Source organism: Haliotis rufescens, unplaced genomic scaffold (assembly GCF_023055435.1).
Source record: "Haliotis rufescens isolate VD_foot unplaced genomic scaffold, xgHalRufe1.0.p SCAF_7, whole genome shotgun sequence".
NCBI lineage: Eukaryota > Metazoa > Mollusca > Gastropoda > Lepetellida > Haliotidae > Haliotis > Haliotis rufescens.
The window spans coordinates 47,155,998-47,183,965 of NW_025964361.1; the positions used below are offsets into that span (position 1 = coordinate 47,155,998).

Sequence of the window (27,968 nt, forward strand, 5' to 3'; positions counted from 1 at the left end):
AGCAGATCCTTGCACAGAGAACTGAATTCCCTGAAACCACAAGCAAGCATGCAAGCACGACCCCTAATTTTGTCAATAAATGACAATCAAAATGACAATCAATATGATGGACCTGACACAATGACCCAGCACAAGCTTCAATAGTGGAATGTCCTTCGACTTCACACAATGCAAGCTGCTGGAGCAACACCTTGAAACAGATTGCAGATGGTGGGCTTACTTTCGGTGTGACCTCACCGATTGACAGTTTTCAATATAGATATTTTGTCACCTAATTCTATGTGAAAATTCCATGTAAATCTCCGGCAATCAGCCAAGTGAGTGAGTGAGTGAGTGAGTGAGTGAGTGAGTATGGTTTTACGCCGCTTTTATCAATATCCCAGCAATATCACGGCAGGGGACACCAGAAATGGGCTTCACACAATGTACCCATGTCGGGAATCGAACCCGGGTCTTCGGCGTGACAAGCGAACGCTTTAACCACTAGGCTACCTGACCGCCCCTGCAATCAGCCAAGAGGTAAGGTGAAAGTGAAATGGGGTTTAACATTGTGTCCAAGATTACTGCACTTATATAGCGACGTGCTTGCACATGTCTGTGTGTGGCTGCTTATACTAGTCCGGACTGATGCCAATTTATAGTGCTAGCCCACTGAGATACCATGCCACAGTTTAACATGAATACCCCACTCAGACACAGTATACTGACGCCAAGCCGAAGTCCTTTTTTAAGCCCTTAATGCATAGCGCCAGGCAGGGTAACAACAAGTACCATCTTTTAACATCTTTTGGTATAACACGGGCGGGGATCAAACCTCTGACCTTCCGCTCTCCACAATCAGCCAAGATAAACTACCCAATGACCTTGTACCCATTTCAGTTGGCTGTTAAATATTTAACAGCCAAGTATCTAGTTCCATGCATATCTAAGTTAAATTACTGCCCTACATGCATGTAAGATTTCTGAGCCTTATGGTTTGTATTAAGATTACTTTCAAAACTAAAAATTGTATCCATTGGATTTTAGTCAAATCCACAACCGATTGTTTAGCTACACATCAAACTTTGATTCTTCATAATTTATTAATGCCGCAAACCGATTTGAGTTCCTCTTGTCATAGTGCTACAAGTCAACCGAGCTGGTTGGCAAGAAATTTCTAACTTACTTTTCATGTATCTCCCGAGAGCTTTTCTTCTGCTGTCGAATAAAGAGCACAGCTTCTTGTAACTCATTCGTCAGTCCAAACACCCCGTGGTAAAGAATCTCATACAGAATTGCTGGAAGTAAACTAAACATAATCAAAACTCATGCCTCACTCAACAATATGACACTAAATAATTGAATTTGTATTTGACAAATCTGTGACTTACTGTATTCAACGTAATAGGTGCCCGGGACGTTCTCAAACTTAGAAATAGAGGGCTCTTATTAGAATATAATTTTTGTGAAAAAAACAAACAGTTAACACTGGTTAAAAGATCGTAAATTACGTGGTTTATGCTGACAGCCAGAAATGATACAAAAGAAAACTGTGTGTATACATGACAGATATATTTTTCTAGAATTTAATTGCCCATTATTAAGGGTGCATGTGTACGTATTATACACGAATAAATAAGTCTTGTGTACATTGATCAATCGGAATAGCTGCTAATTGGGATTGTTCACTAGCATATATAAGCAAATATCACCATGGGGAGTTTATTACGTCGAATGACGAATGTTTCTGCAATAATCATTGTCAAATTACAGCTTTCAATTTATTCCAATCCTGCTAAGGGTCCAACCATTTTATATTCGTCAGATTTGTTTGTTTGTTGTTTAACACCACACTCAGCAATATTCCAGCTATATGACGGTGGGCTGTAAATATTCTAGTCTGGACCAGACAATCCAGTGATTGACATGAGCATATGGCTGCTTGTACAAGTCTGAACATCATCCTTTTTACAAGGCTAACCCACTGAGATATAATACTTGATATCCCACTCACACAGTATACTGACTCCAAGCTGACCAGTCCTTGTTTTACCCTCTTAATGCCGAATGCCAGGGTAACAAGTACCATCTCTCAAAGTCTTTAGGTATGATGTGACCGGGTTCTTCGGGCTGACACTATTTACTAGACCACAGAAGCAGGCTATCCCCCACCAAGATTGACAGAATATGAGTTACTGGTTGGTTGGTTGGTTGGTTGGTTGTTTAACGCCGCACTCAGCAATATTCCAGCTTTATTTACGACAAGCATAGTCGACTTTTACGGCAAGCATGGGTTGCTGAAGACCTATTCTACCCCGGAATCTTCACAGGTCTTATATGAGTTACTGAATGAGGGTGAGGGGCTTATACCCCACAAGCCTGAAGGTTGGGGGGGTGTACACAAACACTGCAATAGCAAGTACCGTTTTCGACGTAATAAACGCCCAGGGCGCTCTTAAAATTAGGAATAGGGGGCTCTTGTTAGAATATAATTTTGGTGAAAAAACAACAGAGTTGAAAGATCATAAATTTCGTTGTTTATGCTGACAGCCTGAATGATATAAAAGAAGAGCTGATGCGTTTTATACACGACAAACACATTTTTCCAGAATTTAATTGCCCATAATAAAGGTGCATGTAACACATGAGTGTGTATTATACACGAATAAAAAAGTCTTGTGCACATTGATCAATCGGAAGGGGTGCCAATTGGGATTGTTGACCAGCCAATATATCAGCAAATATCGTTGTCGGCGCTTATTACGTCAAATATGGTATGATGTAACATGATGATGTATGATGTATGATGTATGATGTATCCGTACAGGCCAGACAGTCAACTTTCGTGGGTTTTTACAAGACTGCAAATGGCGTGATAAGCACATTCAACCATACTATGCAAAGAATGTTCAGCAACACTTAATCACATTTTTGAATAAACAAAGTATGCATAATTGTAGTGGCTAATGTTTTCAGATAGACGTTTCCTCTGGCCCTGGCCCTCTCAATTGTTTTCTTGCATTCGTTGCTGAATACTTCTGCGATGTGGAAAACATCTCTAATGGACATCTGACAATCATGAGTGAGTGAGTGAGTGAGTGAGTATGGTTTTACGCCGCTTTTAGCAATATTCCAGCAATATCACGGCGGGGGACACCAGAAATGGGCTTCACACATTGTACCCATGTCGGGAATCGAACCCGGGTCTTCAGCGTGACGAGCGATGCTTTAACCACTAGGCTACCCGCCCCTCTGACAATCATGGGAAGACGCAAATCCATGTTAAGAAATTACCGTCAGCATGCTAAAAGCAGGGACAAGTCAGGCACATTGGACATCATTCTAACGTTCATCACAGCACAATATGGCAAATGATTCGTTTGTTGTTTATCGCCGCACTCAGCAAAACTCCTGCTATATGACAGCGGTCTGTAAATAATCGAGTCTGGACCAGACAATCCAGTGATTGATATGAGCATCGATCCACACATATGGGATACAAGGACATGCATCAACCACGTCAGCGAGTCTGACCACCAGATCCCGTGAGTCGCCTCTCACAATAAGCATGGTTTGCTGAAGACCTATTCTAACCCGGATCATCACGGGTCATATCGCGAATGACGACGTGCAGACGGGTGCCCTTTATAAACTCCATGTAGGGCAGTCTGTGATGAACCACTCCAAGGGAAGATCACTTTTTTCTGACATCATCAAGACGTAATCGTCCAGCCAGTGCACCATACTTGGCAACCTGACTTCTTCATGCTACTGGCAATCACATATCAGCCCAAACTGAGCGCAACCAGCTGTACACGGCAAGACTTGAGGCGTGTAGACCTGTCATTGTGATGTGCAGGAGAGACTTGATTGGATACGTACATCAACAGTAGGTTCAGTCACTGGAGACATGTACTGTTAACAGTATGGATGAATCCAGTTTTTATCGTGAGTTCAGTGCTGGAAGGGCAAGGTTATGGTGACATACAGGAAAAGGTCATATCAAATTTTTTTTAGCATGATTGTTCATGGTGGAAGTGTAATGGTTCAGGGTGGCATTTTATGCAAGAGTTGATGCGCCCAGATCATCAGCCAGGTCATCAGACCTTTTGTCAGGGTAACAACAAGAACCATCTTTTAACCTCTTTTGATATGACGCAGCCAGAGATTGAACCACCGACCTTCCACACTCCTGGAAGACACTGCACAGCTGTCATAGCCACAAGATGACATCACATGTGTACTGAACCTGGGAATTCTGAACTGGACCCTCTATTCTTTCTTGGCGTGGTATTCCAAGCACATGGATGCTGGCAATTTGTCATACTTATTTATATTTTCAAAATTTTATGTCACTCTTTGCACTTTAAGATGTATTTTCATAAAGAACTTTGTATTGGGAAAAATCCATGGTGTTGCTGAACTTGTTTACGGAGTATAGTAATGACAATGACCGTCACACCTACATTGACAGATGGCAGCGTCCTGTACAAAGGATCTTGGGTAGATAATGTCGTAGTGGACGCCATCAACAAAACACAGCAATATCTAGAGACAAAATGAAATAGAAAACATTATAATTTCAATGAAAATTTTCAAACATGAAATACAAGAGAATCTGTAAGCTGGCAGTTGAACAATTTCGTTTATTATTCCCATGTTTTTACACCAATACAAGGCTTATGTATAACTATTATGTAACCAAATAAACAATCAAGGAAAGGACTTCAGTAAAGCAGTGCGCATGTAAAGGGAAGTAACTGTGCTATATTGGATCGCATCGTTTTTAAGTAATTGGATTTTTTTATAGTTTTGAAAATGGAAATAAAATGGAAACGTGTGTTGAACTTTATGATGATGTGGGAGGTGCTTGAGCATCGAGACTTATTTTTTTTAAGGCCAACTTGTAATGAAATGTATCGTATGGGTCGTACCAATGCATTGTATCATGGGCCTTGTATCACTGCATTGTCACACCACTAGTTCACCTGCTGTATACTTGCTAATTCTCTAACTGTACAGCTATATGACTCAACCTACTGCAGCTACATACTGCTTACTAGCTAAAAACGTCAAAGTTATTTTTGAGTGACAACCATACCTACATAATATGCTAAAACAGACATGTTAGTAACTAAGGCTGTCATGACACTCCCACCTCATGATACAATACGTATGGTTATACTTTTGTTGTTTAACGCTGCAATGTATTCAAATGCTGCTACGGGTCCAACCATTTGATATTCGTCAGATTTTTTTTAAAAAATGTTTAACGCCGCACTCGGCAATATTCCAGCTATATGATGGCGGGCTGTAAATAATCGAGTCTGGACCAGACAATGGAGTGATTGACATCATGAGCATCGATCCAAGCAATTGGGATACGATGTCATGCATCAACCATCCAATCCCGTTAGTCGCCTCTTACGACAAATATTGGTTGCTGAAGACCAATTCTACCCCGGATCTTCACAGGTTGATTTTAATGTGATTGATTTAGTACTTACCTTTGTTACAAAGTTATTTTGTGTTACATTGGCAGGAGGACACTCTGGTTGTTGGAAGATAATGAAATCCACACTGAAACACAACGCAACTTATATATACTACCCAAAAGGAGTTAAGGACCACCAGATATTTTCATATGACCGTATTTGACGTAATAAGCGCCCAGGACGATTAGGAGATAAACCTACTGTGTTTTGAAATTTGATGTAGTCCCACTGTAGAATAGATACCTCTTTATTATAATCTTGAACAGAGCGCTTCGTTGAATCTTTTAATGTCATTATCGAAGCAGTCAGGATTGCGGCCTAGAACGCTCCAAACATCCGATATCAAGTATCGTATTTCCTCTATTTGACGCTACGCCGTCTATTAATTTCCCGAGACCCCTTACTCAGCATGTATTAGAGACCTGGCTGGTATTAGAGACCCAACGTGTATTAGAGGAAATATAGATATGTTTTACAGTTCATATGGGGGTGATCGATCGGCAGCCATTTTCTATGAATCGATATGTAGGCTATCTATGTATTCAAACACACATTTTTTGTGAAAAGGCTTAATATATTTGAAAGGGGTTTCCGTAGCAAAAAGGAAACCTCTTTATAACCAATCAGAAGAAAGCATTCATCAATGTCATGGTAGAATATTTGCTAATATATTGGCTAGTGATTTAAAGTTGTATCACTGGGTACGTTTCAACTGAATCACCGGTAGATTGGGAGGAAACATGTGCACAGCTGATTGCTATTTCCGGCTTAGTTTACGAGAAAGTACAAACGGTAATCTTAATCTCTGCAAATAAAACAATGCCTTTGAGAGCAGGAAATACATTTTAAATGGTAAATCATCATGTCTAGTGATGTTTTATATCAAATTTCATATTTTTATTGACCAAGTTTGTTATAGATCTACCTGCTTATTCACCTGAAGGGATACGATGTGTTGGGTTTTTTTAAGGCGCAGATTAATACTCGTTCAATTCTTTTATTAAACTATGAATGATAAATAACTTTTTGACAAACAGTTGTATGCACTGTCCATTGTGATACTTCTACTTAAGTATATAAAAAAGGATATTCGTTTAGTCAATTAACAAGCGTTTATTGTAAACAAGCATAATTGTGACAGGATTACTAAGTGTCATCTAGTATAATGCACTTCCTCGATAAGCATAACTAGAACAGAGTTTGTACATAGTTATATCCAGACTACAGTTAACCGAGGCAGCTGGCATCAGTGGGGAGTGTGAGCAACTGGAGAAGAGGCTAGCAACTCAATTTGACTTATGAATTTGTGAATTTTAATAAATAAACAAACACCTGTCACAAAATTGCAGTCGGACATTGAACAAACAGAATCACAGATGTTTCTATTGTACATTTGAGGGTGAATGTGAACAAAGCCGTGAAGAAGGCCTTACAGCGATTTGCCTTCTGAACACAGAGAGCTCAGGTAAGTTTATTAATGATGATATTTATATTCATTAGTGCAATAGACATGGCAATCATGACCACTGACTCTACATGTGTTTGCAAAAGAACATTTGGAAGAAATAACATTTACTTATAAGACTAGTACACAAAAAAGCCATTAAGTGAATATTAAATAAATTGATTCACAATATGACAACATCAGATCCTATATTTGCTTAATGCAACAGGATTAAAGTATTCAAAATTGTACAATCATTATTATAGTGAGTGAGTGAGTATGGTTTTACGCCGCTTTTAGCAATATTCCAGCAACATCACAGCGGGGGACACCTGAAATGGGCTTCACACATTGTACCCATGTCGGGAATCGAACCCGGGTCTTCAGCGTGACGAGCGAAAGCTTTAACCACTAGGCTACCCGACCGCCCCCCCAATCATTATTATAAAATACAGCATGTTTTTATATGCATGTCGCTATCCCTCTCATGTCAAATACATAATGAATGATAATAAACTATAATTCAAAATTACTAAAATATACATCCTTCGTGGTGGATTTGCACTAATGTAATAACTTAAGAATAAATTCATATTGTAGGATACATATAAAGTATAAACAGCTTAATAGCTTTTCTTAATAACACCTTTTCATCAACCGCACCTGTTGACCACTTGTTTTTGTTCTGTTTTAATGTATATATGTATTATTTATTATAATATGTATGTATATATATTAACCAACATATCAATATTACTTGACAAATATTACTTTGTCTCTGGAACACTATTTACCAATCCAGATTCATATACTGAATTAAAATATGTTAAAATCATGAACAATTTCCTATTCACAGTGGGACATCTCCCAAAATCCCACTTTCTTTTTTTTTTGGGGGGGGGGGAGGGGGTAAAAATTAATAAGAGGAAGTTTGGTGGGGGATATAAGAAATGAATACGGACTGCCATGTTACTGAGTGTAGATCTTAACAATCACCGGGGGTGACCATGTAGACAGGATATCATTCGGGTTTCCGATTTTGACAATTACTCCATGAGCATACTGAGTATTGTTGCTTGGGGATATCAAATGTAACAGTTTGTTATCAGAGGAGATTGATAGTGAACTGTTAGTACCAGGTAGATGGCAGAAAGTCACTCAACCAGTTCATGTATTCTACGTCAAAGAAGACCAGAACCCATGTATAATTACAACATCCTCAGGATACCAATAACAACGAAATGTAGAAATTAACAAACATGACCAACATTATTATTTCATGTTAATCTTTGTGCCATGCGTGTAAATATAGCTATATAAATATATGTATACTTTTTCAGTTTGTGTGAAGGCATGCATAAATACAAGAAACAGTTGATTCTGAAATTCTTTAATCATGTATTTTTAAGGGTATTTTTTTGTACTTTCATCCCAAACCAAAAGTTTCACTTTTATAATCAAATGACACTAGCAACGGTACTTAACCCCCTAAATGACTTACAAACATTTAAAGCACTAGGCATATATCTAATCAAAACAGGCCTACTTGGCCGCATTTAAAAATAAAAGTACACCAAACAAGCTGCCAATAAACCCTAAAATTCTAAACCTATAAAAACTCCCTTTAGTCCACCAATCCCAACCCCCCAACCCCCCCTCCACCTTTTGCATGTTCCCCAAATTAAGTAAGCAACCCTAAAAGTCCCAACTAGGTTGCCTCACCTTTTCGGACATACCCTTTTCCACCAAACACTAAATGGCCTGACAGGCCCGTGGCGAAATATGCATATGACAGAAAACTATCGGACCAAGGGCAACAGGTGGAGCTGTGTTGGATCCCCTCTCACACAGATATTCATGGAAATGAAAAAACAGACTCACTGGTGAAGCTAGCTCTAGACAAAGTGGATATACAGCATATTCCCTTTAGTAAACTAGAGATAAAAATCAAAATCAAAGCCTCCATAGCAGAAAGATGGCAAGCCCAATGGGATGCAACAAATGGCTTTACAAAATTGAACCCAAGGTCCAACAAAAGCCAAACTCATACTCAAATGAAAGGAAAATTTAAATTGCTATCTCACGCCTCATACTCGGTCACAAAAAGCACTATGACAAGGTTTGTTCATCTTGCAATCAGGCTGAAACCATTGCTCACGTGTTACTAGAATGTCAAGACCATGCCCCAGCCCAGGCTAGGTTAAAACAAGAATTGCAGTTAGATCCGCTATCTGTCATAGATCTCCTAAAGTCAAGAGATGCAATAGCCAAGGCCAAACTAACTCTATTTCTGGGAGATGGACAGCTACTAAATTGATTCACAATATGACAACATCAGATCCTATATTTGCTTAATGCAACAGGATTAAAGTATTCAAAATTGTACAATCATTATTATAGTGAGTGAGTGAGTATGGTTTTACGCCACTTTTAGCAATATTCCAGCAATATCACGGCAGGGGACACCAGAAATGGGCTTCACACATTGTACCCATGTCGGGAATCGAACCCGGGTCTTCAGCGTGACGAGCGAACGCTTTAACCACTATGCTACCCGGCCGCCCCTGATTCAGTAAAAACGTACCCATTGGTACCACTTTACAGAAATCTGATGCAATGGTCGGATGAAATTGTATCCGAAATTATTATTTTATCAGGAATAATATATTCCAATATCATGTTATTTTAGTTGCAGCTTCCACCATATATACTTAAAATTATAGGAACCACAAGCATAGCACTTTGATACAGATTGTATGCAGGATATTTTATGACGTATGTAACGATTTTGACCAGTCACCGTAGGGACTTCCCGCGCGACATGTATTTCGATTGCGAAATCGTTATGTTGACATTTATTTGTCAAACTGCCTCAAATATGACTTTTAACGGGTCATGGTACGGCATATATGATGTGTGTATCCATTCTCTTGCAACTAAAGTTTGTTTCAAGGTGTCAATAGCGGTAATCTGACTGTGGTTGCTGTTAATAACGGTTAGTTGCGTGATCTACAGATCACTTCGCATACGATTCCGCCGAAATTATTGAAAACATTATTAAATGAAATTTTCAATATAATTAAAAAGTATATATTGCAAACATTAGTCAAGATAAACAATGAAATTTTTTTGATATTACCCGATATTATAATAATAGGATTAATTGCGTACTTCTGTTCGGATTTGTTGACTGGTATTTCCGGTGTTACGTGATCGCGCTGATCAGCTGATAATGTTTTCTGAGATGGGGGAAAACATTGTGTCATTGGAAAACTTGAGTTTATTGAAAATGTTAGTAAATTTTGGAAGCCATGCTTTACCGCGCGCTATAACCGAGTTAGCGCTATATTGAAGGGCGCAGTAACGAGGGAACACTGTCGTAACACACAATTGAGGCAAATTACATTGAAAAGAATACTAAGGGTACAATATTAGGTCTTTGTACGTAATAACAGAGCTTCCTTCACATACTTAGTTACATTTCTGAGTATAGTCATTTGGGCTATTTATGAGATTGCTAAAAGAATACATGGATTGTTATAGAATCTTACCGGAATATACTTTTGTCTTAATGATGCGTAAAACGGGCAGACAAACACTAAATGGACTTTGTCCTCAATATAACCATTGTTACATAGCCGACAAAAGCGTTGTGAATATACACAATATCCTCTCTTCTGCCCAGATTACTCAGTATAGGAATTCCTTTAACCTCAACAGGCACAGCATACGTCTTTGGTCTATTTCTGAAAACTGTAACATAATTTTCCATATCCAATAATATCTTGACGTGTGAATAATACCTTAATTTACAAGACTCATAAATTTTCATCTGTATACTCTGTTTGTTACAATCAAACAAACGCTATCTGAACAGCTGCTAGTAAAATTAACATCACCAATATTCTGTTTGTGCCACACATAACCAAATCCATAAATGTCAAGTAAATATTTAACATGAGTCGCCCAAGTAATTCTACCACATTCATCCAGCTTCTTCATTACCACATAACACTGTCGGGGATATCTTTCATCATTCATTCTAATCAGTTTACACCAGTATTTAACACACTTCATATGATAATCCACATGCAAACCATATCTTCCACATTCAGCTAATATTGCTGTACTTGATTCATATTTACCAACTCCTAAAACAAATTTACAAAACTTAGTATGAAAAGTTTCGACAATTTGACTACCTTTGCAACCCCAGATCTCAGCACCATAAAGAAGAATGGGCTTCATCTTTCTATCAAACGATTGAAATGAAATGTTAATTGGCATATTTACAAAGTGAAACTGCAATTGTTTAATGGCAAACAAAGCCTTATTAATAAGGCTTTTATCTTGAGGGTATCGATGCATTTAGTCCAAGACAATCTATTTGAAAACAGAACACCAAGATGACTATAGTAAGTACTAACATTGATACGTTTATCATTCAAAAACCATCGTTCATCATACCTTAAAGTACCACCTCTTCTGAAAACCAAAATTTCGGTTTTAGACATATTACTTTCAGGTCCCCACATTTTACAAAAATTGGATAAAATATCAATTTTTTCATGCAGACCTGTTACTGTGTCATCGAAAATACACAAATCATCTGCATATAGTAAAAGTAATGTCTATAAACTCCTCTCCAATAAAAATCCCTCGCAAATCACTACTTTCTATCATCGACTGTAATTCAAGGATAAACATCATGAACAGAAACGGACTCAACACGCAGCCCTGTCGAACACCACTCAGTGATTCGAAGTAATCTAAAAGAGTTATTTGATGTCCTGACAGCACACTGAATCTTAGAGTATTGATCCTTCAAAACCACCAATAAACGACTGTTTATTCCATTTTTCATTAATGAATACCACAATAGCTTTCGGTTAATCGAATCGAACGCTTTACGGAAATCAACAAACAAACAATAAAATCTTCCCCTGACGTTTAGAGAGACATTTTTGTGCTAAACACTGTAATGTAAATATATGATCAATTGTACTGTATCCACTTTGAAATCCTGCCTGAGCTTCAGGAATTGCATCATAAACATCCGCAAAAGTCTTGTGTCTATCACTTAATACTGTTGTCATCAACTTTCCAAATACATCCATCAGTGTATTCCACTATAATTATTGAAATCATTTACATTATCATCCTTATGCAGAGGAACTATTATACCCATTGCCCACTCGTAAGGGAATACACCACTATGCATAATCCTATTAAAAACTATAGTTAAGTATAGTATGATTGAAGCAGTGCAACATTTCACCATTTCAGGAAGAATTCCATCCGGTCCAGCCGATTTACCCAGTTTCAAGTCATGATACTTCTTCTTCAGTTATATCAGCATTAAGGCGATTATTCATAACATCTTCATTACAGTAATCATGGTAATTGCACTCATCAATATCATGGCTGTTCATAAAGTTTCTGCCTCATCCAGATTGTCCCCATCCACAGGTATATCAGTTAAATTAAACACATGCTGGAAATATACGATCCACTGCATATTGATTATACTGGGCTCCCTGTCACAGAAGGTGAAGAAATAATATTGTTGACGCGTCCCCAAAAGGATTTACCATTTTTTTGCTATTATTGACCAAATCATTTATACAATGTTCATCATGCTCCAATCTCTTGTCTACACAGTTCTCTATATTTATCCTTAATTACAAAATATTCCTTCAAAAGTTCCTTACTTCCTGAGATTCTGAATAGATCAAGTTTAATCAATTTTGTCTTTTTAATTTCATACACTCATCATCGTACCAATTCTTACTATCCTTAGTCCGGCAAACAGTACAATACTTCTTTTTTAAAAGGCCACAGGACTCAGCACAAATATGTAATACGTTCATAAACTAATCTTTCTACCGCAGACTCGATATTAAGTAGAACCTGGTCTCTGTCACTGTCTAATACATAAGGTGATAACATATCGAAAAGTTTCAATAAAAGCGTCCTTCCAAATATATCTTCGTATATCTGACAGTATTATTTTCCTCGTTTTCCTCCCCGTTCTCTGTTGTATGTAGTATGTACTTGCAATGACATAACAATTGGAAAATGATCAGACCCACACCGTGTACATACAGTAAAGTCGATATCTCTGGTAAGGCGACATTTTTTTTATTTGTTGGTTTACGGATGCACCGCTCTTTCGAAGTCCAAAAGTTAAAAAAAAATAAAAATGAAAATTACCCTCTTTTTTTTATTACCGCCGATCTTTTCGACAAAAAGTTCAAAGAAAAAAAAAATTTCTTTTCCTCGTCGAGCGTAAAGCAAAGGGAAGTCACTCTGATATTTCTTGCTGGGATCCTTCTCTAATACCATCAAAGCTTGTCCATGCAAAGCGCAGTGGTGACCAGTTTAACTATTTCAACACTGTTGGCCGTTCAAAGCCACAAGTCACACCGCACGGTAAACCGTCCAAGCAACGTCAAAATAGTTTATAATTATATTAACCTACTTGTCATATAAATCATTTATTAAATCTATCACATTTCACAATGTCTGAAATACGTATTCCATTTGATTTTATCATTTTTTTATCTATAGATTAAAAATATATTCACTTGACACTATTTCCCGCAATGTTATTGAAAATAAAATTCTCGGACACATTCGACAACGGGTCCTCACGGGCTGAAACGTCTTTATTTACAAAGTAATAAAATCATCAAAAATGTATCTTTAAAAGTTGCCAAACTGACATCTTAGTTATTATTTCCAACTTTTCATGCGATCGCATATCGTAAGTCAAATGACATCTCGGCTTTCATCGCCTGGATTTCTCGGCTCGGACACGATGTCCTAATGCCAAAATATATGCATAAGAAATCTTTGTCACAGCTCGTAGCCTAGCTCTATGCATCCATAAAGTTCCATATTTTTAATATAGATCGCGATATCATGCTAAAACGTTCAGAATAACATGATTTAACCCAAACCTTTCGCCAAAGTCTGAAAATTATCGTTGCTGTAATTTGATTAGCTGCCTTAGGTCACGTGCTTAAATATGACCAATCACGAACCTTGTAGCAGATTTTGTCGGTGAAACAATATAAGTTTTTTTAATGTATACTGACATGGCAGGACGTATGTGTTATTCATACGAAGCTTTGAAAACCGAGGTATTTCCTCATGTTAGTGAGCGGACAGCCACTATCATCGGGAAATGGGTGATGACATATTATTTGTAATTCTTTTTAAAATAATGTTCCAACAACGTAAACAAATGAAAATTAAAAAGAAATAGGTAAGTGGATTTTATGAATTCTTATATTTGCCGAAAAAATCGTTAGATTTGCGCTAAATTTGGACGTTATGAATGTTTTAGCTTACATTATTATTTATTTAAAACGATCTTTATTTAGTTGTTCATGAATTATTTAAATACCGTATTTTCTTGAGTATAGTGAGCACTTTTTTTCGAAAAAACACAGCTGTGTAGAAGGGGGTGCGCATTATACACGAATTATGAGTTTGGATGTTTTTTCCCCCCATGGAAAGACATTACCGTGAGCACGAAACACCGGAAATACCATGTCAACAAATCCATACTGAAGTACGCAAAATACTTATGTAATTACACTGTCTGGCTATAAAAAGTGTTCTTTTTATATCTGGACTTATGTTTGTAACTTATTTCATCGATTTTATTCAAAATTCCTTATAATATTGTTTTTATTAATTTCGGCGAAATCGTGTGTGAAGCGATCGGAAGATCGCATAACTCACCGTTATTAGCAGCAACCATGGTCAGAATACCGCTATTGACGCCTTGAAACAAACTTTAGTTGACAGAGAATGGATACATATATCATAAATTACATACTTTGCCTCGTTAAAAGTCATATTTGTTTTTGTTTGACGATTCTATGTCAACATGAAATTCTCGCGATCACGTGATCACGTGCGCGTGAGCCTTGACGGTGACTGGTCAGACATGTTCCATGTAAAAAATAATACCCGGGAATAGCGATCAGCTGCTTCGCTTAGGGTTATCATTATTTTAAATATGTTTAGTAAAGGTTGCATATAATTAAGAAAATAATGGAATATATTATTCCTGATAAATAAAATAGTTTCAGATACAATTGTTGCCGATCCTTGCATTAAAAATCTTATAAAGTTATATCATTGGGTGTGTCTTGACCGAATCACCGGTCGATTCCAAGAAAATGTGTGTACAGCTGATTGCTGTTTCCAGCTTAGTTAACGAGAAAATACGCAAGGTAATCTTAATCCCTAAATATAAAACAATGCCTAGCAGAACAATAAATACTTTTTAACGGTAAATAAACATGTCTGGTGATTTTTTATCTCAAATTTCGAATTTGTACTGACGAAGTTTCTCAGCACCCTTTCGTTTGCCGGACTTCGCTGAAAGGGTACGGTGTAAAAAATTTCTGCGCATAATATTCAAATTTATTTTTTTCCAAAATATTGAACCCGCTAGAGGGGGGTGCGCATTATACATGGGTGCGCACTATACTCAAGAAAATACGGTAATGAAATACACATAACTTTCATATTTATAAACAATAGGATTAATTAGACCTTTCAAATAGTGTATGTTATATTCAGCAGATAATTCCTTGATAAATGTTGGTTTCATCTATCACACAACAGTCTCTGGGAACTTGGTGTTACAGCAGTAATCTTCTGGTTGGCTGGTGTTGAAAGAGTTAAACGTTGCCCATGCTGCCAAAATAGCAGCGTCTTTCATGCATTTCCACCCATGACATGAATATTGTTATGTTGCCATCCTTGCACAAGCTGAGTGCCTGGGATATAATAAAATGTTCTTGAAAAATTTAGTTATTTTACTTTTATGATTCAGGTAAAAAAAATGTGAGAGGCTTTTTTTTCTTTTTTTTTAATTTGCCTGCCTCACTTTTGAAATGAGTTTGAAATCCGTAAACCAAGAAATAAAAAAGTGTCGCCTAAATAAGTCACTTGAACTTGAACATAAACAGTAATCAATCAAACTTGCTCCGTCTCCTTTAAAACAAGTGAAGCTACCGTCTGAATCCCCCGAACATCTCCCATTCAACATGTGAATTAAAGAAGTAAGCATCAACCTACCAATATTATCCTCACAATGCTACGATACTTAACCTCAGACAAGAAGCAAATCGTGACGAATTTTATTGTTTACAGTAGCTTGTCGTATATTGAATCTTGATCGTCCGCCATATCGTTTTCTTGTGACAATCGGTATTTGTTTATCGTCAATAATTAAGTACAGATGAAAAAGATATTCAAATAACTATTGCTATCAACAATGTTTCAGTATTTGTGGTTATATTGTCTGTCTTTTTAAAAAAAATCTTTAGTATAAAAAATATCTTTTCCCGTGAGGTCACGTGATAACCAAATATGGAATATAGTCTCGATCCAAATGTAACAACACATACACACGAGCAGATTCAACTCATGAATATTAATATTAGATGACTGACCGTTCACTATGTGTACAAATCGATATTATTGCAAGTTGTAAATATGGCCTTGTCATTAATATTTATATAAAACATGAATATAGTGTTTATTTCATCACAGTATGAATACGTAAGAACTTGTAATGCATGTGAAAAGTTGTACTAAAATACGCTATTTGAAGGGGGCATGGCCTAAATGCAAATGTCCGATTGGGATTATAAATTTTACAGACCCCTGGTCTTGACCACATAATTTTCGGTATTATTTGGCGGGTGATATTATCGTTATGCAAATCCTTTGTGCGATGTCACGTATCTACCTCAAACACATTGTAATACTTCCTCAGCTGATTGTGGTATGTTTGTACTGTCATACCCAGTGTGCGTGCGTACGTGCATGCTTGCGTCTTAGTCCGGACTAATGCCGGTTTTATAGTGCTATACCACCGAGATATTATGCTACAGTTCAACATGAATACCCCACTCAGACACAGAATACCGAGTCCGAGCCAACCAGTCCTTGTTTATCCCCTTAATACCAAGTGCCAGGCAGGGTAACAATAAGTACAAGATCTTGTTACATACCCATAGAGTCTGGATAGTACCATCATTTCCACCTGGCCTGCCCATTCCTGAAACAGTGAGAGTGAGTGGGCCATTTAGGTTTTACTCAGAAACATGACAGCACTTTGTAAACATTTACAACTTAACACAGGTACAGGGAGGACAGTAAGAAACATGAATGTGGCAATTTTGGGGATTCAAACACATGACCAGAGGATCCTGCTCCGGCAAATGGAGGCAACTCTGCAATGCAAATTGCATCCATCACCTTCTACCCATGGCCTGCCGTTCATGCATCAGTCATTTCCTGCTTTCATGAGCATCAATATGTAGCTATTAATTGGAATAACATCCTAATTAAATGTCCATGGAGAGAGAAAAATAAAAAAAATTAAAAAAATGTCCATGGAAATGTAATGCAGGCCAACAAGAAGTCAATCATTTCTTTGCAGATTTCTTTCGACACAAGGAAGGCTGAAGTAGTTTTATTGAACATTAACTCATTTTATTCACAGATAGTCCAACAAAACAATGCAAAGTGTCCTTTGGTAATTTATTTGTACTTCTCGTGTTATTTTTTTGTACCAAGGTGGTAATTATTTAACATCAACCCCTGATCGATCCCTGGTCTTCGGCATGAGGAGAAAATGCTTTAACCGCAAGGCTACCCCACCACCCCTGTTCCCTTTAGAGAGCAGCAAAATAAACCAATCTTTCATATGCAGGTTTTATCACTCACTCACACAAAAATCCTTTTGGCCCACTGAAAATGTCAATTTTGAAGTTATGGAAATCACTGGGATATTGGTATGCAACCAATCAGTCAGGTTCAAATGGAAGACAGGTCTTTACATTTCTCACTTGTATGTTTTAGACAAGAATATGGTGAAAATTTGCGAAAATGGCAGGTTTGTCAAACTTGTCAAACTTGACGGTACAATTTTTTTTTTTGTTATTTAACACAGCAATATTCCAGCAATATGACGGCATTCTGAAAAAAAATCGAGTCTGGACCAGACAATTCAATGATTGACAGCACGAGCATTGATCAATGCAATTGGGATAAGATGAAATGCATCAACCAAGCCAGCAAGCCTGACCACCTGATGCCATTAGTCGCCTTTTACAGCAAGCATGGGTTCCTGAAGACCTTTTTTACCTCGGATCTTCACGGGTCTGACCTATGAGTAAGTCTGTGACCCATGCACGCTAAATTTGCACATACAGACCATACTTGCAACATGGTGTACAGCCACTGTTGTACGTTTCACATCACCCACTTGTACGGGGACTTATGTACACTTGCTCAGAGGACATATTCAACCTCAGAAGTCGGCAGCAAATGTCAGTAAAAATATCTCTATTGATGTTGATACAGTTTTAAGTAATAAATCCAGGTATAACCAATAATTACTCACTTTTGAATTCTGTAATCTAAAAATTCTCTCTTCAAAGGAACCTTCAATAAACTGAAAAGGGCATAATAAAGAATTTCACATTTCCATGGTTACTAGTCGGAACAAGAGGTGCCAGTTAGGGAAACAAGAATAGTTGTCATGTCAAGCCCAGGTAAATGTCTCCTTAAACATGCAGTTTTGGATCGTTAGTCAGGTGTTTGGTCAGGTGTCATTAAATTCATCAGCATGCTCATGCAAAACTGCTGTGACTATCCATGCTCAATAACTACATTACGTATACCAACAAGTGTCAATTTCATCCAAGCCAAACTAGGATGTAAGCTGGGGGTGGAGACACCAACATGGGCCGGGGATACAGGCTGGGGGTGGGGATACAAGCTGGGGGTGGGGATACAAGCTGAGGGTGGGGATACAAGCTGAGGGTGGGGATACAAGCTGGGGGTGGGGATACAAGCTGAGGCTGGGGATACAAGCTAGGGGTGGGGATACAAGCTGGGGGTGGGGATACAAGCTGGGGGTGGGGATACAAGCTGAGGCTGGGGATACAAGCTAGGGGTGGGGATACAAGCTGGGGGTGGGGATACAAGCTGGGGGTGGGGATACAAGCTGAGGGTGGGGATACAAGCTGGGGGTGGGGATACAAGCTGGGGGTGGGGATACAAGCTAGGGGTGGGGATACAAGCTAGGGGTGGGGATACAAGCTAGGGGTGGGGATACAAGCTGAGGCTGGGGATACAAGCTGGGGCAGGGATACAAGCTGGGGGTGGGGATACAAGCTGGAGGTGGGGATACAAGCTGGGGATGGGGATACAAGCTGGGGGTGGGGATACAAGCTGGGGATGGGGATACAAGCTAGGGATGGGGATACTAGCTGGGGATGGGGATACTAGCTGGGGATGGGGATACAAGCTGGGGATGGGGATACAAGCTGGGGATGGGGATACAAGCTGGGGATGGGGATACTAGCTGGGGGTTGGGATACAAGCTGGGGATGGGGATTCAAGATGAGGATGGGGATACTAGCTGGGGGTGGGGTATACAAGCTGGGGATGGGGATACAAGCTAGGGGTGGGGATACTAGCTGGGGGTGGTGATACAAGCTGGGAGTGGGGATACAAGCTGGGGGTGGGGATACAAGCTGGGGATGGGGATACAAGCTAGGGGTGGGGATACAAGCTGGGGATGGGGATACAAGATGGGGGTGGGGATACTAGCTAGGGGTGGGGATACAAGATGGGGATGGGGATACAAGCTGGGGGTGGGGATACAAGCTGGGGATGGGGATACAAGCTAGGGGTGGGGATACTAGCTAGGGGTGGGGATACAAGATGGGGATGGGGATACAAGCTGGGGGTGGGGATACAAGCTGGGGATGGGGATACAAGATGGGGATGGGGATACTAGCTGGGGGTGGGGTATACAAGCTGGGGAGGGGATACAAGGTGGGAGTGGTGATACAAGCTGGGGGTGGGGATACAAGCTGGGAGTGGGGATACAAGCTGGGAGTGGGGATACAAGCTGGGGGCGGGGATACAAGCTGGGGGCGGGGATACAAGCTAGGGGTGGGGATACAAGCTGGGGGTGGGGATACAAGCTTGGGGTGGGGATACAAGCTTGGGGTGGGGATATGAGTTACACTAGGCCAGCCCACCATTCATCTTTGACGAGGAGATACTGAAGGTGGTTGGCTCTATGCCACATCAGCACAATCATAGTTCATTACACCATAAATCCTCATTTGGATTTTACAGTTTACTCTTCAAAGAAAACACTTTTTACAACAAGGTAAATCAATGTTCAAACATAAAAGAAACATGACAATTTTTGGATAATGTTGGGACAATGCTGCAACTATGTTGTACATTTTGAGAGGCTAACTTCCTGACAAGGTTCTGGCCAATGTCTTTCAAACCAATCTCATTTTGTGCCATACCCCCCTACATTTCAACAATATGACAGCATCAAACATCAACAGCTGCATCAACGTTGAGTCTGAAACTACGTCATTATGTGATAGCAACTGCAACAACAGTGACTATAGCTACGTCAACATTGTTATTGAGTGAATTTGGAGAGAAACATACTGGTTTTCAATGTAGAGCTTGGTTACCCGTAGATTAAACCACCCTAAATTAAATTTGAAAGAGTAGTAATCAAGTAACTTCCAAATCAATGGTAGAAGATTGTTTTACACTCCAGTCAATACAATAATCAAGCCTTATCTTGGCAAATACGAAATCTAGCTTTAGAAAGGCAAACCAAGGTAGATTTCACGAGAACGATCCACACTAAAATCAACCTGTGACCACAAAATCTACAGTTCAGAAAAAACAAATTAGAGATCTTGTATCATACCCTCTTTGTAATTGTATCATAGTAAGTTGACAAAACATTTTTTAATTGAATAGTAATATAAGGGGTTTAAGTACTGCAGAAAGTGCATCCAGTAAGCGCATATGTATGGAATAAATGCAGAAAAGTGCATCCAGTATGCACTTATGTATGGAATGGATGCAGAAAAAAAAATGCACTGAGTGCCAAGGGACACAATAATATTCAGTTACAAATTCTTTACAAATATGAAGTTCCTGAAATAAAGTAATTATTAAATCTTACAATCAGTACGCCACACCATTTCATTACCTGGTACTTTACAGGACCTTCATATTTCCTGGAAATCCTCTGGACCACCAGTTTTGTAGGTCAAGTTAAAACCCCGGTAATATGCTATGTTTATCTTGATGAAATAGCATTTCTTTTTATTTCTAAGTCTCTATTTTCAGTTTTTAAGCATCTGTTTCTAAAGTTGCAGTTAATTATCAAACAAGATCACAAGTGAAATGATGAGCTAAAGGATAAAGTGTTTATTATTTACCTCGAACAGTCCAGGTTAAGGTGATCATGAGTATCATGATAAAATACAGTGTTAGTGCCAGTTGTGCTACATTAGAGTGAGTGAGTGAGTTGGGTTTAACGCCACTTTCAACAGTATTCCAGTTATATCACGCCGTGTCAGCTTAATGTGGGAGGAAAGCCCCAAGTGATGCAGGTCTCAGACGTTTACCACTTCGGTGACACCCACGAGCACGGGTATGGTGCTGACAAACCTAGAAACATAATCGGGGCGAACCGGGATTCGAACCCACAATCATAGGTTTCTGGTATGCCCAAGGGACGCAACTCTGCACAGCGAATCGCGGCACCTTAGACGACGTGCTACATTAGAACTTGGTGATCTGGGACAACGACTCTTTCATGAAACCACAAAAGGATCATGGTTGAGATTGTTTCCTATAAGGGACCAGTCATTTATTACGAGGATGCGTGGGTCAGAGGTTCTTGATGCACTTTTGATGAACAACCCTCCCCTAATGCTTGTTATATTTTCAGACGACCCTCCCTATGTCCTTGTACATCTTGTTCATTGCCCTCCCTGGAAAGACAAACGCAGTATAAATTTTATTATAAAATGTCCATTTTTTCATGTCCAAAAATGTGTCATATTTTTATAGCCCTCCACTAGAGACTGTCATATTGAATGGTGACCCACCCTGACTCCCTATCCCCAACCCAGCCCTATAACAAATCACCAGTCCCTAAGTATGAAATCAGTACAAAATACAAGTCATTTACTTTAAACTCCAGTGCAATATTCATACAGTCATCTCTTGATGCCTATACTCACCGCCAAAAGAAACGCAAACAATAGAAACATATAAGAGAAGAATGTGTGTTAAGGAGAGATGTTTCCAATGTGTACCAATTAATGACAAAACTAACAATCAGTGAAGTGTAAACACAGTGTCTGTATACGTATCGTATTATGCTACATGATTTCCAAACTTTACACGCTAATCCTGCCGAGACAAATGGTGCATCTCGAGTCATGGATCTAAGACGTCACATGTTATGAATTCATAAGCATCGGTTCACACATCATGAAATAAGTTCATTTGTGCATCGAACCAATCTAATGTCTCTTGAATATGAGTAATTCTTCATATATTAACAAACATGTATGGTATTCACGTTTCTTTTGTTGGTGAGTATATATTCAACAAATATTAAAGTTCACACTGAACATGAAATAGTGAAGGGGTCTTAGAATGTTATTGAATTCAGCAATATTGTAGCACTGTGTTGTTTGTTGCTTAATGCCACACATTGTTGACTTATTTATAAGAATTGACTTCAATATTTTTTGCATTTATCCACACAAATGTTTTTGCACAAATCCACACATGGATTTACAGTGTTTACATCGGTTTCAAAGTAATACCATCATAAATGCAAAAATATATTGAAGTCAATTCTGAGTGAGTATGGTTTTATGCCGCTTTTAGCAATATTCCAGCAATATCACGGCGGGGGGACACCAGAAATGGGCTTTACACATTGTAACCATGTCAGGAATCAAACCCGGGTCTTCGGCGTGACGAGCGAACGCTTTAAGAACCAGGCCGCCCCAAGTCAATTCTGAAATGAATACAGACCACTACTTACAGGTTCAAACTCGTCTCGATGCCTCCAGAGATAATCTGCACACATTTGCCGGATCCTCAGATGGTAGGACTGAGTCAGGAACAGCTGAAAAAATATGTTCTTAATTTGACGAATATTTTTTCAGCACATGTTGAAGTTTTGATGACGAAGAATGGCTGCAGATAATTTGGCATCCATTATATATCTTTGGCATTTATGTCATCCACAAAACTATATTTGCCAGTTTCGATAACTTGTGACACAACCCCTTCCTTCAACAGGATCAAGCTGACACATCATGATAGAACTGAAATACTGTTCGAAGCAACCATAAACCCAACACACTCACTCACTCCAATCACTACCTGGAGAGAGAATTGCCTCTTATTCAAATTGGTCATTCATGACGGACTGTCTGAGAGACCATAGGCCCATAGTTCGACATATTTACTAGGGATGCAAGTTTCTTGTAAACTAACAATGCACGATGTTTGTTTGTTGTTTAACGTCGCACTCGGCAATATTCCAGCTATATGAGGGCGGTCTGTAAATAATCGAGTCTGGACCAGACAATCCAGTGATTGACATCATGAGCATCGATCCATGCAATTTGACCACCCGATCTCGTAAGTCACCTTTTACCACAAGCATAGTTGCCTTTTGATGTACAATGCAATATTTTGTAACAATGTAACACCTGAGGTTGACCATCTTCCCAAGACAGGAGAGTTAACTGACTATAAAAGTCCAGTTTCCACCCTTGCCGAACTAGGCTGGTATTACATTTTGGCTGGACTAACGAGTCTATGCATAGTCCAATCAAAATTGCTCAACAGAATTGAAATACGGTTCGTAAACTGTCCTGAGATTTCGGTCAATTACAGGATTTGCAAAGCAGGTGCACCGCCAACTCGTTGTCAACAGATATTTTCCAAACCTTTTCATGTTTTTAATCAAGGTGCTCGCGTGATTTGATGCACTTCGCAATGCAAGTCCCGTTTTATCACAATATAGATTTTGATTATGGATCAGATTATCTCGACTGGGCGCCGCCATTTTGTTTGAAACAAATGCAAATGGTGGCATCTGATTGGTCCATAGGAGAGGCTTAGAAGGGACATAACTCATAATAACCACTAGTGGTGCTACGATCGAGCCCAGGAATTCCAGCTTAGTTCGGCAAGGGTGGAAACTGGACTTTTTTAAAGTAAGTTAACTCTCTTGCCTCGGGAAGATGGAGGTTGACATGAGTATGCAACACAAATTTATATTTGGGTAAGATGTAAACTTCTTTGGGATATATTTGTTTCTTAATTGAAGATTGAGTATACCCACAAAATGATATTCATTTTCTACAACATGAAGATCACAATAAGTACAGATATTTTTTTTGGAAATATTCCTTTAAAGATCTTTAAATCATAATAACCTGCTCTGAAATGAGCTAGCGAGACTCGAATCGTTGTGATTGTAACAGATAGTTGATATTCTCAGAGCTCCAGATAAGCTGGGTATCTGTGTAAAATACGCATAAGAAATGCAGAAATGTGCAGTAAAATAAAATCCAAGCGAATCAAATATGCAACGAACATTACAGATACGCTAAAAAAATAAACCTTGTGCTTATCATCAAAATATTGTGAAGTTACCCTGCGTATTCGAGTAGGTAATCAGCAACTTATTTTGAAATTATGAACGGGCATTCTGTCAACCTTGCCAAACTCCACGATGGCAGTTACATCATGATCATTTGCCATCACACTTTCTTGTGGAAGTATCGTGGTATTTTTGAGTCCTATAAAGCTCTCGAACCCACACGACAGTTTGCAGGGACTAGATGAACAGTGTTTTTAAATATTTAACTTAAATACCCACATGTGTAAAAACTAGTGGGTAACAGAAATTTGAATACCCAGATAGAATTACTGATACACAATGATTTTAAAATGCATGGGTAAAATACCCACAACACCAAAAGCATATCTGGAGCTCTGTATTCTTTGAGTATAAATTGCTGTTTGAAGAGAGAATATGAATATTTACATTTGCTATTTCTTAATTTCCACATTTGCTGAAAACAATCTTCAGCTCTTTGGAGTACTAATAACAAACATTTTGACATGTCCAATGCCTGGATCCATCACACATATCAAAGGTCTAAACTGAAAAGAGTGATTTTGATATTTGTTGTCCCATTATTTTTAGTGCGATAAGTGTTTATAATTGTGAAAGCTGGTGTTATATTTGTAAGAGACTTATTAGATAAAAATGCAGTGTTTCCAGCAGAAAAAAAGTAATATGTTTACAGTTATCAATCATTTGCCTGTTGATAATAAATATAAACAGCTTGTATTTAAAATATATCATAATAATATTCCCTGTAATCAGTGTTCGAAATACCTTCCTGCCCGACCGTCCGAGACTGGTTGATTTCAACTCGGGCTGCCAGATTTTCAAATCCCCCTGCCCGACGGTCGGGTTATATTTCATATGTAAAAATATTCTAAATATTTCCCGATGATAAGCATTATTTATATGATGTATTCTAGGATATTAAATACAAATCTGACCTAAAAAGTGTTTGCTATTTCTTTTCTTGCATTACTTCATGTTCAATCAATTCGATTTAAAGTTTTAATCAAATTATCCTGAGAAACATATGATTATAGTGGGCAGGCAGGTTTTGGTCAGGGCTGGCAAGTATTTCAGCTAGCCAGTCCTGTGGTCTGGCTGAAAATTTTAGGAGTTTCATACCCTGCTGTAATAAATACCTGCATAAGATGTAGACTCTGATGTCTGTGAAGAATGTGGTCAAGTATACTCTCCAACACTATTTATTTTACTGTCAAAATGTCAATAGATTCTGGAATGTATCTTAAAAGCAGTTCATCCAGAATAAGGATATAGGATTAGTGCCAGTATGTCTTTACATGGCTCATATTAAAAGCTCATTCTCAACCCTTTAATTATATATTATTAGCAAAATTTTATGCATGTCACTCAAGAGTAATAAAAGTTAACAGTATTTTTGATAATTTTGTAAAAGAACTCCAGGATATTATACACATAATACGACAAAGCAAACATAAGGATAATTTAGATTTAATTTAAAAATAGACTTATTCTTATATCAAGTTAATTGATATATTAACTGTTTTTCTGGTACTTATTATTAATGTTATTATAACACCAAGAAAGCTTAAATATGAGTCTGTAAGGGTCAATTGTAAAACCGTTGCAACTATCATGAGGATAAATGTTTCAAATAAAAAAACAAGAACCGTTAGTTTTTACCAGTAATTTATAGTGTTCATGTGAAAATATATTCAGTGGGCATCTGCTACATTCCCAAGAACAATTCTATTTGGTACTAATTTGGCATTTCTATGCTGAAAGATGGTACTTTTTCTGTACGATAATTTTCTATAACCCGATATTTCTGATCCATAAAGTATTTTTTGCATTATGTTTGTATCGAACACTTGAAAGTATAAATGACAGGGGAGATTTTATTTTAACAAATGTTGCAGTATTGACAACTTTCTTGGCTTTAACAGATGTAGATTCTAGACATTTCTCTTACTCTGTGCAGAAGCCTCCGCTCTGTATGTGCGTGCATGTCCTCATCCAGACTTCATATCATGGTGTTTTAGTGCTAGCCCTTAACATGGATAGCCCTCTCAAGACATGTTGGAATCGAATGCCAAAAGAGTAAAATACACAAATTAACGCACCAGTGGTTTTCTCAATTTCAACTTTTAAACAAATAAAATAATCAAATCCTGCTTGGTCTGATCCGTTATACAAGTCCGTGGTCTGATGGACATATAGAATCTACCTTCATTAATTTGATGGTTCATAAGAAAGATATTGTTTGAGAACTGGCGGCCTTGCTGTCTTAGCTAAGATAAATCTTAGCAACTTACGACTAAAATTATGACAGACATGCAATCTATTCTTGAAGCTGGTTGGCCGGAGGGTACTGTACGAGTCGCTAGAGAGTAATGGCCCACACATCCTGCCCAGAATATTTTTTTCTAAATAGTTACAGAATTTAAATAGGTAATGAGATTCAATCAAGTCAGTGAGCCTGACCACCTGATTATGTTAATCACCTCTTACGACAAGCATAGAAGTGTTTTACAGCAAGCATAGGTCACTGAAGACCGATTCTACCCCGATCCTCAAAGGCAGCCATAAGCAGGCAATCCTACCATTAAGGTATGGACTTTGAATGTGCATATCAAAGCGTGTCCTCAGTGTCCTGCAAGTTAAGTAAGCAGAAGTGTTGGCATTATACCTGAGGTAATGAAAAACGAGAAAAGAACAAGTGTTTTGATTTTAACTCCAATCTGAACACTTTTTCAGTTATGTATCACTGCATGAGTTAAATCTAGGCAACTATGCTTGTCGTAACAGGCGACTAACAGGGTCTGGTGGTCAGGCTTGCTGACTTGGTTGATGTATGTCATTGTATCCCAATTGCATGGGACCCGAGAAGATTCCGGGGTAGAATAGGTCTTCAGCAACCCATGCTTGCCGTAAAAGGCGACTATGCTTGTCATAAAAGGCTACTAACAGGACCAGGTGGTCAGGCTCGCTGATGTTGTTGATGCATGTCATCGATACCAATTGCGTGGATCGATACTCATGATATTAATCACTGGATTGTCTGAACCAGACTCGATTATTTACAGACCGCCGTCATATAGCTGGAATATTGCTGAGTGCGGTGTTAAACAACAAACCAACCAACCAATTGCATGGATCGATGCTCATGACAACACTCACTGGATTGTCTGGACCAGACAGGATTATTTACAGACCACCATCGCATAGCTGGAATATTGCCGAGTGGGGCATGAAACAGCAAACAGACATGTCAGCTAAATATGGGAGAAAGCATGTTTGATATAAGCGATAGCCCACAAGCTTGCATCTGTCCCAGCAGGAAGGAGTGACAACTAAAGGCCAAAACCATGCTACAATCTCTATAACAAAACAAACATTAAAAAAATAACCATACCATAACTGCAATTTAATTATTTGTGGTAATTACAATTCCCAGTTCGAATTTTAATTCGTTTTAACTCCTATAAGGTACATCAACTCAAAACCTGTCAATCAA

At 38.4% G+C, this 27,968-nt stretch overlaps 1 protein-coding gene across 4 annotated transcripts in view; it reads right to left on the reverse strand.

Annotated features, from left to right (window-relative positions):
• Positions 1-27,968, reverse strand: part of LOC124143683 (putative bifunctional UDP-N-acetylglucosamine transferase and deubiquitinase ALG13) — a 146,091-nt gene that overhangs the window by 117,321 nt on the left and 802 nt on the right. For 3 of the 4 annotated variants that reach the window (XR_006862317.2, XM_046512726.2, XM_046512723.2), the window contains exons 2-7: positions 22,862-22,945; positions 18,359-18,409; positions 16,962-17,008; positions 5,487-5,559; positions 4,446-4,527; positions 1,166-1,277 (exon numbers count right to left, since the gene is read on the reverse strand). Coding sequence is in view for 3 of the 4 variants with exons in the window: in XM_046512726.2 (XP_046368682.1) it covers positions 1,166-1,277; positions 4,446-4,527; positions 5,487-5,559; positions 16,962-17,008; positions 18,359-18,409; positions 22,862-22,945 (449 nt within the window). In the remaining variant the exon portion in view is untranslated. The remainder of the gene's footprint in view (positions 1-1,165; positions 1,278-4,445; positions 4,528-5,486; positions 5,560-16,961; positions 17,009-18,358; positions 18,410-22,861; positions 22,946-27,968) is intronic. The other variant, XM_046512725.2, reaches the window with a different exon arrangement.